The 15,403-nt window shown below is 42.4% G+C and overlaps 1 protein-coding gene across 11 annotated transcripts in view; it reads left to right on the top strand.

Moving 5' to 3' along the window:
- The window catches only part of LOC138959960 (prominin-1-like), an 84,517-nt gene that overhangs the window by 21,893 nt on the left and 47,221 nt on the right, over nt 1-15,403 (top strand). For all 11 annotated transcript variants that reach the window (XR_011453851.1, XR_011453850.1, XM_070331648.1 and 8 more), the window contains exons 2-3: nt 10,243-10,304; nt 13,689-13,894. Coding sequence is in view for 9 of the 11 variants with exons in the window: in XM_070331648.1 (XP_070187749.1) it covers nt 10,243-10,304; nt 13,689-13,894 (268 nt within the window). In the remaining 2 variants the exon portion in view is untranslated. The remainder of the gene's footprint in view (nt 1-10,242; nt 10,305-13,688; nt 13,895-15,403) is intronic.

Here is a 15,403-nt window from a genome sequence, read left to right as displayed (position 1 = left end):
ATGAGGGAGATAAGCAGACAGGGACATAAAAACTCTTACATCATAAAAAAAATAACGCCAATCCCATTGAGAGAGATAGGCAAGACAGTGACATAAAAACTGTAACATCAGAATAAATAACGTCAGTCACAAGCTTTGAGACAGATAGGCAGACAGTGACATAAACACTGTAACATCATAACAACGTCAATCCCACTGAAACAAGAAATTCCTCCGAGGTAGGAAAAACACCCCCGTCCTTACCATTCTCACTGCCACCAACTGAGAAGGTTATTTCCCTTTGACCATTAATATGTCCCTCTATAAGTCCTTGTAGAATCTTAATCCACCAATAACTCCCTAACCGTGTGTTTGACTGGTCCCAATTTTTGTAAGGACCGTGTCAGGAATGTATAGAACCTGTTCACCAAGTTTGGTGACGATCGGTCCGTTCATTCTTGAGATCTATATGCGAACACAAACACACAAACAAACACATCGACCGAATCCTATATACACCCCTATACCGGGGGTGTAATGACGCTAAAAAAGGCCGGGTATACAAGGCCTACAAAGAATCTGTCAAGACCGAGAAAGGGACGGAGAAAAAGAACGACAAGCACAGCTAACGAGGTCTTTACGGCAGGAAATATCAATGAGCTTGTAAATCGATGATCATTTGCTACTTGGGGACGGAACGGAGAGGGCGATTAGGGGAGGAGGGGGGGAGTAACTGGGACGGTAGGGGAAAGGGGTTCACCGGGAGGGGAAAATACATGCGGGCGACATTGAAGAAAGCCAGAGGGGGGAGGTGGGGAGGGAGAAAAAGTATTGGTCATTTACTCAGGAAGATAGGCAGGCTGATGTAGAATGGGGGGGGGGGGGGGGGGGGAGGGGGTAAGTGAGCGAGAAAGAGGAAAAAAGATCAGCATATATTTATACGGGATAGACGGCAGACAGTACGAGAGAGAAATAGAAAGGGGGGGTGGGGGGGGGGGGGGGGGGAGTTCGCGCGCGCGCGCATGTGTTTGAGAGAGAGGAGGGAGGGAGGGATTGAATTGAGAGGGAGGTATTGACTTGAATTCAACCCATTAAAAAGAGAGAGAGGACAACGCCCACTCCCACACACACTGTGCCCACGTGACGCTATTACGAAGGAGAACTAAAAGGTGTGAAGAGGTGAAACCAGGTGTGTGTGCAGGTACCAGGTAAGACCTGGGACACGCTAAACGCTGCAACGGTCCAGTATCACATAAATCTACCATTATCACACTAACGCCGTACCATTGGCAGTAGATAGCACTTTGCTTGCTATCGGAATCTTTGCTGGTTGTTTGAACAGGCTTTTTGTTGCTAGGAGTCCCAGTTGCACATCTTGAGTGAAGTGAGGGGTTCTGATCTCACATGTGGGCTTTGTCTCTGTCTCCGTTCTGTGTACATACACAGCCACGCAGACAGACAGACAGACATGCGAACCAAATGCTCTCTCTCTTTCTCTCTTGCTCTCTCTCTCTCTTTCTCTCTCCCACTCTCTCGCTCTCTCTCTCTCTCACACACTCTCTCCCTCTCTCACACACTCTCTCTCTCTCTCTCCCTCTCTCTCTCTCTCTCTCTCTCTCTCTCTCTCTCTCTCTCTCTCTCTCTCTCTCTCTCTCTGAAGTACACTTATGATACAGAAAGCAATACTGATATCCTTAAAACAAGGAAGTTATAAACGTCTGTTTTTGATCTGTCATCCCATGACGGCTTCACAGGAATACCATCCATTCATCCTGACCCACATTGAATGTACATAATCGTGTATTGCTTATCTTTTATGTATGTATGTGTGTGCGTGTGTGTGTACTTGCGCGTGCGTGCACTTTTACTTCAATCAATAACATGGGTGAAACTTTTCCGCCTCAGGGCGGAAATCCGCCAAATTAAATTGGTCAAAATAAGGAATTTTTTTTTTTTTTCTTTCCCGGCGATCCGATCTATATTTCCCCTAACAGTAACACAGTGACCGGACACCGCTTAGTCTTTGTTTCACTAAGCGCGATCGGGCTACAGCTTGGCATTTGTTACCATTGTTTAATGTGCAAATTTGTGTGTTTGAGATACCAGGAGAGGTCTACTTTTACCCTTAAAAGCCTGATTTTTTGTTTTCTTCCGGGGGGATTTGCCCCCCTGGGCCCCCTAGCAGGGCGTTGCCCCTGCACCCCACCAGGGCCTAGGCGGCCCCTGGACCCCGGCCTCATTTTCCTTATTTTCAATTCTGATCAGTTTCACCCATGGAAATGTGCAATGCCGTGTACGTGCATAAATAACGGCAGTACACTTGTAGCAAATGTTGAGATATTTTAGGTGAGGACCCCGTCAACTCCCAGATTAGAAATGACGTCAGTGTGTCGCGTACATGAATTGTATCTGAAGAGTTCTTGTTGTCGTTGTTGTTATTTAGGGTTCTCGCGCTTAAACCCCGGCCTAAATTGACTTTGCGAAGTCCTTTTCCCTGAAAACTCAGTGTTAAAGCTTCCTGAGGCCAGCTTCGCGAAGTATGCTTCGCGTAGTCGACTTCGCCCAGTTTTAAGGACAGACTCGCAGGGTCATTTGGTACAGAGACTCTTTCGTCTACGCTTGAAGGTTACGTGTGTGGACCGCCATTTTCAACCACCGCCCCATCACTTTTTCATGCACTAGCAATAGTGTCCCCCCCAAGATAAAACGCGATTCCCAGTGTGTGTTTCGGCAGAGTGGTGAGAAATACAATGGGACCCCACTTGTAAGACACCCCCCGCCCCCCACCCCTACTAAGAGTAAGACCTTGCTTTCAAATATTTTCTGTTCTTAACCTCTGTCATTTTACCTCCGTTTTAAGACTACAGGGGACCCCCCCCCCCCCTTTCAGACCTCCAAAACCTCAGAAAATTAGGTCTTAAAAGGGAGGGAGTCTGAAGTTCGAGGTACATTTAAAGAGGTTATGAACAGAAAATCTGAGAAAACAGGGTCTTAAAAGAAAGGGAGTCTTAAATTTGGGGGTCTTATAGGGGGTTCCACTTTATCTGCCTTTGAAGAGGTGCTTTTCTGTGTAAAAGGTTGATGTTGCTGGTCACATAAAGGGTGATGATGCCTGCACACGCACTCGGTCCCTACAGGCATGCCGACTCTGATCAATTGGCTAGAGACTTGCACTGGGCAGTTGCTCTTTGATGTCTGCTGGTTCATTAATAAATGCGCTAATCGGTCTTTTTCTTTTCTCAGTTATTCTCTGAGTGTGAGAGGTTAGGGTGTAGCAATTAAAGTGCAAATCGGAGGTAGATTTGGGTGTGGTCTGCAATTTATTGCAGGTGGGATAGGGATGGTTTGTGTAGTGTGTGTAATGTGTGTATGATTGTGTGTGTGTGTGTGGCTCCCCCGCGGCATGTGTTCGTGTGTGTGTGTGTTTGCATTGAAAGAGAGAGACGCCCTTGCGACACTATGGGCTGCCCTTCCTTGCCTCTTGCATTGGATAATTGTTTTTCTTCTTTCTTACATGTGATGAATTGTTACATAGCCTGCACCCATCCTTCCTGCACACATACATAGATCCTCGTGTCTGTTTTTAGATTTACGTCAGTGCTCTGTTGCTAGTGTGGACATTAAAACAACCCTGCCCACGCAAATGCAGGAAATGTTTGGGTGTGACTGAGTTTGATGCATCTGTCTGCTGTGTTTCTTCATTTGTCTCTGTCTGTCTGCTGTCTATATTTATATATCTAGACAGCATATATAAATACTAGATGATTACCCGCTTCGCCGGGTACCGGCTTCGCCGAGAAGAAGTAGAACCGAGTACCGGGGCTGCGCCTGCGACCCGGTGTACGCCGGCTTCGCCGGCGCACGCAGGAAAGGAGATAAACGCGCAAAACACAGGAGACCTTCTAAAAATAGTAACGTGCAGTGACCTTCTAAAAATAGTAACGTAGTAACGGGAATATGGATTGACGCCACACGGAGGAAGGGAGATAATCGCGGCTGAAAACACTGGAGAAGATAAGGAAGAGTTACTGGTAGTGGATCCCGACAACAACAAAAAAACAAAAACAAAATCGGTTCAGCGCGCACAGCGCTGCGCGCTGAGAGCACATGTTGAAATATCTCATCGATGAGGTTGTGTCCCCCTAATGGCTTTGCCGTGAGGGCGTAAAGCTGACATTTTCTCTCACTGTCTCTCTCTCTGTTTCTGTCTCTGTCTCTCTCTCTCTCTCTCTCTCTTTGTCTCTCTCTCCCTTTCTCTCTCTCCATTCGTCCGTCTCTCTCTCTCTCTCCCTCCCTCTCTGTCTTTTCATCCGTCCGTCTCTCTCGCTCTCTTGCTCTCGCTCTCTCTCTCTCTCTCTCGCTCTCTCTCTCCCCCTCCCTCTCTCCCCCTCCCTCCCCCTACCTCCTTCTCTCTCTCTCCATCGGTCCGTCTCTCTCTCCATCCGTCCGTCTCTCTTGCCCTCTCTCTCGCCCTCTCTCTCGCCCTCTCTCTCTCGCCCTCTCTCTCTCTCTCTCGCCCCCTCTCTCTCTCCCTCCCTCTCTCTCTCTCCGTCCGTCCGTGTCTCTCTCTCTCTCTCTCTCTCTTATCTCTATTTATCTCTCTCTCTTTCTTATATCTTTCTCTATCTCTCTCTCTTATCTCTCTCTTATCTCTCTCTCTCTCTCTTATCTCTCTGGGCCTTCTCTCTCTTTTTCTGTATATTTAACTTTCTCACCTTATCGGTTCCTATTGTTATTACGTATCACTAATTTTGAGTCAGTCACCAAGTACATGTATATATATATATAAATACTGATTAAAGCTGAAGAAGGAAGTTCTTGAATTGAATTACTGATAATTAATATCAGACTTGTTATCAGGTTCAATGATTGCCTATCTATGTTCTTGTGATAAGCAGTAAGCAAGATACACACAAAAAGGCTGACATGTTGTTGTTGTTGTGGAGACATGACCTGCTGTTCCAAGCTAAAATAATAATCATTACAAATGGTTGTGGAATTCTGTAAATCTCTACTATTAATGGTTTTTTACATTTAGTCAAGTTTTGACTAAATGTTTTAACATAGAGGGGGAATCGAGATGAGGGTCGTGGTGTATGTGTGTGTGTGTGTGTGTCTGTCTGTGCGTGTGTGTGTGTAGAGCGATTCAGAGTAAACTACTGGACCGATCTTTATGAAATTTTACATGAAAGTTCCTGGGTACGATATCCCCAGACGTCTTTTTCTTTTTTTCGATAAATGTCTTTTATGACGTCATATCCGGCTTTTTGTAAAAGTTGAGGCGGCACTGTCACACCTTCATTTTTTAATCAAATTGATTGAAATTTTGGCCAAGCAATCTTCGACGAAGGCCGGACTTCGGTATTGCATTTCAGCATGGAGGCTTAAAAATTAATTAATGACTTTGGTCATTAAAAATCTGAAAATTGTAATTAAAATTATTTTTTTATAAAACGATCCAAAATTACTTTTATTTTATTCTTTATCATGTTCTGATTAAAAAAACATATAAATATGTTATATTCGGATTAAAAACAAGCTCTGAAAATTAAAAATATAAAAATTATGATTAAAATTAAATTTCCGAAATCGTTTTAAAAACAATTTCATCTTATTCCTGGTCGGTTCCTGATTCCAAAAACATATAGATATGATATGTTTGGATTAAAAACACGCTCAGAAAGTTAAAACGAAGAGAGGTACAGTAAAGCGTGCTATGCAGCACAGTGCAACCGCTACCTCGCTAAACAGGCTCGTCACTTTCACTGCCTTTTGCACAAGTGCGGACTACGGTCATTGTGAAAAAATGCAGTGCGTTCAGTTTCATTCTGTGAGTTCCACAGCTTGACTAAATGTAGTAATTTCGCCTTACGCGACTTGTTTTTTTTTCTTTAGGGAATGTCAAGAGATGTTTATTCTAGGCTTTGAAGGGATTATGTAGAGGTTACATGCCGAGTCTCAGTGATTATTAAAAATAATGGTCGAAGTTAGCGGATCATGAAAAATGCGAGCTTCAGCGAGCTTTTTCATGACCGCGAACTGAGACCATTATTTTTAATAATCACTGAGACGAGGTGTGTAACCTCTTTATTCCCCCTTTCTTCAGTTATTCAAAGAAAACAGGAGTTTTTGTGCGAAAGTTTGATCGAATCCGAATCACTCAACCAGTCAACCTGCGCAGGCGATCGATTAATGCGCGGTTGTATAGTTCCGTGCAAATCATTCCATTCTGTTAACACTTCTTGTCAGTTTCCCTGTTTTAGACTAAAATGAAGTACACAGATATGCTGTTATTCTGCTGTGGCGGAAAAGGCAGATATTGTGTGTTCTGTTTATGTTTTAGTATCGTTTAGGATAGTGTTCTTTCGTCAAATGGGACTAGCAGACGAACTTTTGCACCCGTGTTCCAACGTTAATTACTGTATGAAGTTCAGTTTTCTGGGGAAAATAGTGTATGAAACCGCTTTATGTTGTTTAAATTGATGAGATGTGTGCATTTGGTTGCGTGTGAACTGTTTATAAAATGAAATATTGTTGAAAACTGACCGTCGGATTGCAGTCAGTGTTGTCGAAGAAACTGCGTTAAAAGAAGGGGAACTACTCTTGTCGGCAAGAGTATGAGTTACTTGCCTTGGGAATTTGCTTGTGATGAACGGTGTGTGCACGGCAGATCTAGATTCAGAAAACAACCTAACTCATGGATTTTATATGGAGATTCATGTGTTCAGGCCTGTAGTTGTTAATTTAAATGCGGTATGTTTGTATTGTTTGCTCCAGAGATGTATATTTCGTACGTATAGAGCGTTCGGAACTTTTCAGTCGCAAAAGTAGTACCAAAACAGAACAGCTTCTCAACCCATTGCACTATCGAGGATTTAGGCTGTTGCTGGCTCGTTATTTGTTTGGTTGCTGGGTCATTATCGAAAAATAACTAGCTCTACAAGTTTACAGAGGTAAAGAAGCAGAGGGGGGAATAAGTAGAGGTTACATGCCGAGTCTCAGTGATTATTAAAAATAATGGTCGAAGTTAGCGGATCATGAAAAATGCGAGCTTCAGCGAGCTTTTTCATGACCGCGAACTGAGACCATTATTTTTAATAATCACTGAGACGAGGTGTGTAACCTCTTTATTCCCCCTTTCTTCAGTTATTCAAAGAAAACAGGAGTTTTTGTGCGAAAGTTTGATCGAATCCGAATCACTCAACCAGTCAACCTGCGCAGGCGATCGATTAATGCGCGGTTGTATAGTTCCGTGCAAATCATTCCATTCTGTTAACACTTCTTGTCAGTTTCCCTGTTTTAGACTAAAATGAAGTACACAGATATGCTGTTATTCTGCTGTGGCGGAAAAGGCAGATATTGTGTGTTCTGTTTATGTTTTAGTATCGTTTAGGATAGTGTTCTTTCGTCAAATGGGACTAGCAGACGAACTTTTGCACCCGTGTTCCAACGTTAATTACTGTATGAAGTTCAGTTTTCTGGGGAAAATAGTGTATGAAACCGCTTTATGTTGTTTAAATTGATGAGATGTGTGCATTTGGTTGCGTGTGAACTGTTTATAAAATGAAATATTGTTGAAAACTGACCGTCGGATTGCAGTCAGTGTTGTCGAAGAAACTGCGTTAAAAGAAGGGGAACTACTCTTGTCGGCAAGAGTATGAGTTACTTGCCTTGGGAATTTGCTTGTGATGAACGGTGTGTGCACGGCAGATCTAGATTCAGAAAACAACCTAACTCATGGATTTTATATGGAGATTCATGTGTTCAGGCCTGTAGTTGTTAATTTAAATGCGGTATGTTTGTATTGTTTGCTCCAGAGATGTATATTTCGTACGTATAGAGCGTTCGGAACTTTTCAGTCGCAAAAGTAGTACCAAAACAGAACAGCTTCTCAACCCATTGCACTATCGAGGATTTAGGCTGTTGCTGGCTCGTTATTTGTTTGGTTGCTGGGTCATTATCGAAAAATAACTAGCTCTACAAGTTTACAGAGGTAAAGAAGCAGAGGGGGGAATATTACATAATACACCTGCCATTAAACAAATTCCTCTCAAGTTTATGACAACAGCAAGTTCGGGAAAAAGAGGCTGTAATGTTGTTGTTGTTGTGGAGATATTCACCTGCTGTTCCAAGCTGAAGTAATAATAATCATTTCGAATGGTTGTGGAATTCTGTAAATCTTTGCAAACACTACATACTACAAATGGTTGTTTGTCATTTTTCTTTAGGGAAGGTTTAAAGAAGTTTATTATAGGCTTTGAAGGGGTTATTGTGTCCTACACCTGGCATTTTAGCAAATTCCTCTTTCAAATCAGAAGTTTATAACCACAGTTGATAATTTTATTTTGTTGGACATATTTTATTTCTTAAGTCAAAGTCCATGTCACAGCTCGGTGGGTTATAGAAAACAGGAAAATACCCGGCATGCCTCCCTCAAAAGCGGCGTATGGATGCCTAAATGGCAGGGTTTGAAATGGTCATACACGTAAAAACCCACTTGAGTGTCTGTGGGAGTTTCAGCCCATGAACGCAGAAGAAGAAATTCCACTAGTATACTACATCAGTAGCAAGACATGACTTGAGTATCTCATGGAGGAGACTGTGCATTGGCAAATTCAGTCACACACTCTTTGAGATGAGAATTGGCGTCATGGATTTGCATTCATAAGTCAACTTTGTTTGAAGAACAAAATACGTGTACTTTGAAGAGGAAATTATGCGCTGATAAGGTACAGGTATTTAATACTTAAGCCATGTCAAATCTTGTTGATCTTCTTGTGCTAGGTTTCTGTGAGCCCTCAGAGAAAGATTCTAACCTTCTAGTTGTGAGATTTTAAAGCCACTGTCCTTCTGATGAGAGTTACGTTCACATCACTTCATGATTGATTATCAGTTTATAATTATTACAAATGTTGACAATCTGTGGAAGTCACAAAATAAAAATGAATGTACTGCATGATTGTAACAAAACTGTTATCCCACCTGGAGGCACAATCCTTCAAACTTCTCTTGCAATGGTCAAACATTTCTCTCACCCTTTTCCAAATATCTTCCAACAGTACTCTGATAGTGCAAGTAATCAGGCTAGCAGGTGTATCTTACGGTTGTCGAGTACATGTATGATATACACCCAAAATGTTCCATAAGTATTTAAGTAAAGAACTGTTAACCCCGAAAGATTTGAACTGAGAAAAACCCGACTGCATTATATGTAACCAGAAGTTGCAAGATCTTCAGTTTCTGTTGCTTTTAACAGAATTGGCTATAAGATTAAAAGAGCCTTTGGGAAACCTGAACCAGTGTGTATGTAGGCAAGGTTTTGTTACAGTCTTATCTCTGCATGTCCCGCAGTGGGGCACTGCGGTTATGAAATTAAAGGCCCCTCCTGTTTTTGGAACCGCAGGAGCTTTCTAGTTTGCTGTTAGGTAGATTTTTGGTTCCTCTTTCCTGTCATGCTCTCTTTTTCTTCATGAATTCTTTTCTTTTTTCTGCCTTCTTGCTCATTCACCTGTATTTTTTCCAAAAATCTCTTCTCTTGCCGCTTGTCTCGCGATTCATGTATAGTTTAATCTGTTAGTGTTCTGATGTAAGTCCAGCAGTAGATAGGTTAAGCCTATTTTAACATACTGGAAACTGGTAATCTTCCAGTAGGTATTAATTTAGTTTTACTAAAGCCTGCTGGGACACAAGTAATGGGTTAGTGCATTTGTAAACAGGAATCGCTTGACAAGTGGCCCCCTTCATCCCCCCCTTCCTCGTCCTGATATGGCTCTGCGTAGTCGGCTGGACGTTAAGCAACAAATAAACAAACAAAATCTCTGCATGTTAGCATTGTGGGTTAACCTTTGTTGAACTGTCGATTCAAGATCGAATGTAAGGCTGAGTAAATGGACTTCCTTCTTGTCAGATAACACCTCTTTTTTTGAGTTCACACTTTAAATTTCTCTCTCTCTCTCTCTCTCTCTCTCTCTCTCTCTCTCTCTCTCTCTCTCTCTCTCTCTCTCTCTCTCTCTCTCTCTCTTCTTTCTCTCTCTCTCTCTCTTTCTGTGTGTGTCTCTCTCTCTCCCTCTCTCTCTCGCACGCTCTCACTATCTCCCTCCCTCTGTCTAATACAGTGGAACTCTCCTTTTACCACCCCACCCCCACCACTTCATTGTGGCTTGCCTTCGTTGGTCAGTGTGGTGTGTTTAATGGATCAAAGTTTTAATTAAGTTAGCCGAGCATATTCACTGTAATTATATGACATTTTCTTTCTCTTTGCAGATTTCAGCGACATATACGTAGATGGGCAGTTTAAAACAGAGCAGTTTGAAGACTGGCAAGATGTAAGTATACTCAATCGTTTTTCTTCCATAAGACAATTTGCATATTTTGCTGATTAGCTCACGTAAGTGTAGCCTATGCGATGCTAACTTTTGTCTGTCTGTGCGTGCGTGCGTGTGTGTGTGTGTGATAGAAACTTTAACATTTCCGAGTCTATGGATAAAGCTCGCATAAGAAGATTACGTCTCGGTCAAAAGTGTTTGACATGTGTGATAGAAACTTTAACATTTGAAGACGTCACATTATGACGTAAGAGGGTTAGACGTCACGCGAAGGAATTACTGAAAGTCTCGGTCATTGTTATTGTGAGCGGGCCGAGACTAGTTGGCAGATCTAGTGTCTCGCTTTCTTGCAGTTTCACCTATGCTTACTGTGTGTGTGTGTGTGTGTGTGTGTGTGTGTGTGTGTGTGTGTGTGTGTGTGTGTGTGTATGTGTGACGGAGTGATTGAGTTTGTGTTACTGTTTGTCGATTTCTTACGTGAGCCTTGAAGGCTTCTCCTCTTGTTTTTATTTGACATTATCAAATGTATTTAAAATCTTATTCTTTTTTGATCACTTTCTTGAATCACTACTTTTTGTTCCTTTGTTAATTTGAGCAGACATAATAATATTAAAAGAATGGTGAAGCTGTTTCTAACACATAGGGGTTGACATACATGTAATTTGAAAAGTCATCAGCTGTCTTGAACACAATCTGTGGGAATGAAGAATTGGCCATGCTGAAAGTTAGGGATACCAAGCCAAAGCTCGTTCAGAGCACATTGTGTAACAATTCCTTGAGTCACTTCATTTAATAATTTTGAAGTTCCATGGATTGGCCGAAACTACAATTTCTGGCTCCAAATTCCATGGTAACGCCAAATATCTCTCTTTACAGTATCTTTGGTTTGAGCTTGGTGAAATAGCGGATGATAAACTGATCGTGCTATGTCTGCTAATTCTAGCTATCCTGTCATGTGTGTACTTCATCATTTACAATCAACCTGGTTTAGCCAGTCCATTCTCGTTTGTGTTTATTTCCTTTGGCTCAGCTTCATCCTGGTTAGGAGTTTTATTCCCATTTGGTCAAATCCCCATTACACCAGATCAGGATTATTTGCTTGAATACCCCCACTGCTATAATCAGATCATGCCGTGTAAGGATTCCCGCTCAGGGATGCCAATGTTCATGGCTCAAGAAAGATAACTACAGATAATGGCTTTGAAGAATCATTCGTGCAAGAACATGATTAGAAATTGAAACTCTTTGTTGAATAATGCTTTTAGGAGGTTGAAAAGTTAATTGCAATTCCTTTTTACATTTAGTCAAGTTTCTAGCTATCCTGTCATGTGTGTCATTATTTTTTAGATAAATGTCTTTGATGACGTCATATCCAGCTTTTCGTGAAGTAATCTTCGACGAAGCCCGGACTTTGGTATTGCATTTCAGCTTGGAGGCTTAAAATTTAATTAATGAGTTTGCTCATTAAAGTTGTCATTAAAATCGATTTTTCGCAAACAGATTTAAAATTGATTGCATCGTATTCTTCATCACATTCTGAATCTAAAAATATATACATATGTCATGTTTACTCTTAAAATGTGATCACAATTAACGAAAATAGAATAATTAGTCTTACGATTAAAATGTAAGAAATCGATCCAAAAATGATGTCATCTTATTCGTGATCATTTCCTAATTCCAAAAACATATAGATATGATAGGTTGTATTCAAAACAAGCTCAGAAAGTTAACAAGAATACAGAAAAGCGCGCTTTCCTGCTTAGCACAATACGCTACCGCGCTAATCTGGCGTGTCAATATCACTACGTTTTGCACGTGGAAGGTGAGCGATTTCCTTCACGCGGGGATTGACGAAGCTGTACTGTCTTAGTGAATAAATACAGTGCGTTCAGTTTCATCCTGTGAGTTCGACAGCTTGACTAAATGTAGTAATTTCGCCTTACGCGACTTGGTTTTTTTTAAATTGGAGTAAATGAGCTGTAGATTTTTTAGATAATTATAAGAATGAAAGTCATTTTTCGTTTCAATGCTTGTTAATGTTATTCTCTCGGGTGCCATTTTATTGTTAAGACTGGTGCCATGTAACTCTCACTTTCTGTTGCCTATGTTTGGAGGGCTTAGTTCCCTTTGTTTCTTAGATCCTGTGGATGATAATGACAAAACTTACATCAAGACACATACAGTCTAGAATATGTCCGGCCAGCATAAAATCCACAAAAATAAAACAAACATTTTAATATTAGCTACGTTTTTTTGAGATGGAAACATATATTATTGGAATTTTATAGTGTGAAGAAGTATGGCAGTGTTAGGCTTTTTTACAAACATTGTTTTTAGCATAAGGCAAAAAAAAAAAATAGTCTGTTTACGGTAACCCGACCGACCCTATTTTTTTCGCGCAACCCCAGACTTTTTTTTGGCATTTGGGGAAGAAAAAAAAAATCTTGGTTTTTTTTGCAAAATAACGTAAAAATATGTTTTTTGGGAGAAAAAAAAAAAATCCCGACCTACCGACCCTATTTTTTTTGGCCTATGTTACCGTAAACAGACTTTTTTTTTTTTTTTTAGCATAAAAAGAATAAGAATCTTAAAACAAACGATGCAAAGCGCTTGTTTTAAGATGTGATAAATAAAGGGAAGTAAGCGCTCTATAAATGCATCAATAACTCAGGAGACTGGTTCTGCGTAACTCTCACTCTACAGTGGAACCCCCCTTTTCAGATCCCCCAATTTTTTTCTTCTTCTTCTTCTGCGTTCGTGGGCTGAAACTCCCACGTACACTCGTGTTTTTTGCACGAGTGGAATTTTACGTGTATGACCGTTTTTTTACCCCGCCATTTAGGCAGCCATACGCCGTTTTCGGAGGAAGCATGCTGGGTATTTTTGTGTTTCTATAACCCACCGAACTCTGACATGGATTACAGGATCTTTTTCGTGCGCAATTGGTCTTGTGCTTGCGTGTACACACGGGGGTGTTCGGACACCGAGGAGAGTCTGCACACAAGGTTGACTCTGAGAAATAAATCTCTCGCCGAACGTGGGGACGAACTCACGCTGACAGCGGCCAACTGGATACAAATCCAGCGCGCTACCGACTGAGCTACATCCCCGCCCATCCCCCAATTTAAGACTCCCTCCCTTTTAAGACCTTGTTTTCTTAGACTTTCTGTTCACAACCTCTGTAAATTCACCCCCCCCCCCCCCCCCCCCCCATTTTAAGACCCCCTTCTTTTTAAGACCTGATTTTCTCATCTGTTTTGAGGACTTAATAGGGGGGTTCCCCAGTATTACACATGTCATATCCCTTTAGAGTGGTTACTTCCCTTTGTTTATCAGAATTTTTTTTAACACATGTTTCAATGCTTTTCTTTGGTATTTCAGTGGGCCACCTACCTGATTGGATTTGTAGTGTGCGCAGCAGTAGGGGTCCTCTTTTTCATCGTCATGCCCATCCTCGGCATCATATTCTGCTGCTGTCGTTGCTGCGGCAAGTGCGGTGGTCGACACAAACCAGACGACCCCAAGCGTGCGGGATGCAAGCGGAAAACTTACTGTACAGTGCTTCTTCTGCTCAATACCGTGACACTGTGAGTCTGAGTCTGTTTGGACAGCCGTTTGCCCGTCTGCTTGCTCTATACCGTCTGTGGGTGTCTCTGTCTGTGTGTGTTTAAAGGCCTGATGGTATACTGTTTATGGTCTCTTTGTGGGGGAAGTTTTTTTTGTAAACCTTGCTGTCTCTGTCTCTCTGTCTCTCTGTCTCTCTCTCTCCCTCCCTCCCTTTCTCTTTCTCTCTGATTGTTGTCTGATGTTTATGCTCTCTGTGTGTAGCAGCTTTTTGTAGTTCTCAGTCTATGTCTGTTCATCAGCTGATTGCATACTGTTTATTCTTTCTCTTTTTCTCAACATTCGTTATAGCGTGTAGAAAAGTGTTTGTAGCATCATGTAGCAGCTATTTTAGGAATCACTTAATCAGTGATGTTTCACAAAGATTGGAAAGGTTGTCTGACTGGATCCGTGACGACATATATTGATTCGCTTCTCTTATGATGTATTCTTTTTATGTTGCCATTAGATGAATTACCCTTTGTGTTGATGACGGTGGCAGTTTGATGGCTATTTTTAGAACCAGTCATGTGTAGCACTGCAGTTTATCAGCTGCCTGTCCCCCGGGAAGGCCATGGCAGGACATGTGGACCACCTCTCGATAGGGACCACCTCTCAATGGTGACCACCTCTCAATAGTGACCACCTCTTAATAGGGACCACCTCAATAGGGACCACCTCTCAATGGTGACCACCTCTCAATGGTGACCACCTCTCAATGGTGACCACCTCTCAATGGTGACCACCTCTCAATAGGGATCACCTCAATGGTGACCACCTCTCAATAGGGACCACCTCAATGGTGACCACCTCTAAATGGTGACCACCTCTCAATGGAGACCACCTCTCAATGGTGACCACCTCAATAAGGACCACCTCAATGGTGACCACCTCTCAATGGTGACCACCTCAATAAGGACCACCTCTAAATGGTGACCACCTCTCAATGGTGACCACCTCTCAATGGTGACCACCTCAATAGGGACCACCTCAATGGTGACCACCTCTCAATAGGGACCACCTCAATGGTGACCACCTCTCAATAGGGACCACCTCAATGGCGACCACCTCTCAATGGTGACCACCTCTCAATAGGGACCACCTCAATGGTGACCACCTCTCAATGGTGACCACCTCAATAGGGACCACCTCAATGGTGACCACCTCTCAATGGTGACTACCTCTCAATGGTGACCACCTAAATGGTGACCACCTCTCAATAGGGACCACCTCAATGGTGACCACCTCTCAATAGGGACCACCTCAATGGTGACCACCTCTCAATAGGGACCACCTCTCATTGGTGACCACCTCTCAATAGGGACCACCTCAATGGTGACCACCTCTCAATGGTGACCACCTCTCAATGGTGACCACCTCTCAATGGTGACCACCTCTCAATAGGGACCACCTCAATGGTGACCACCTCTCAATGGTGACCACCTCTCAATAGGGACCACCTCAATAGGGACCACCTACCCACAACTACCACC

The sequence above is a fragment of the Littorina saxatilis genome, linkage group LG2, assembly GCF_037325665.1.
Source record: "Littorina saxatilis isolate snail1 linkage group LG2, US_GU_Lsax_2.0, whole genome shotgun sequence".
Lineage (NCBI taxonomy): Eukaryota > Metazoa > Mollusca > Gastropoda > Littorinimorpha > Littorinidae > Littorina > Littorina saxatilis.
The sequence above is the reverse complement of the archived record's forward strand: the minus strand, read 5'-3'. Positions and strand labels throughout refer to the sequence as shown.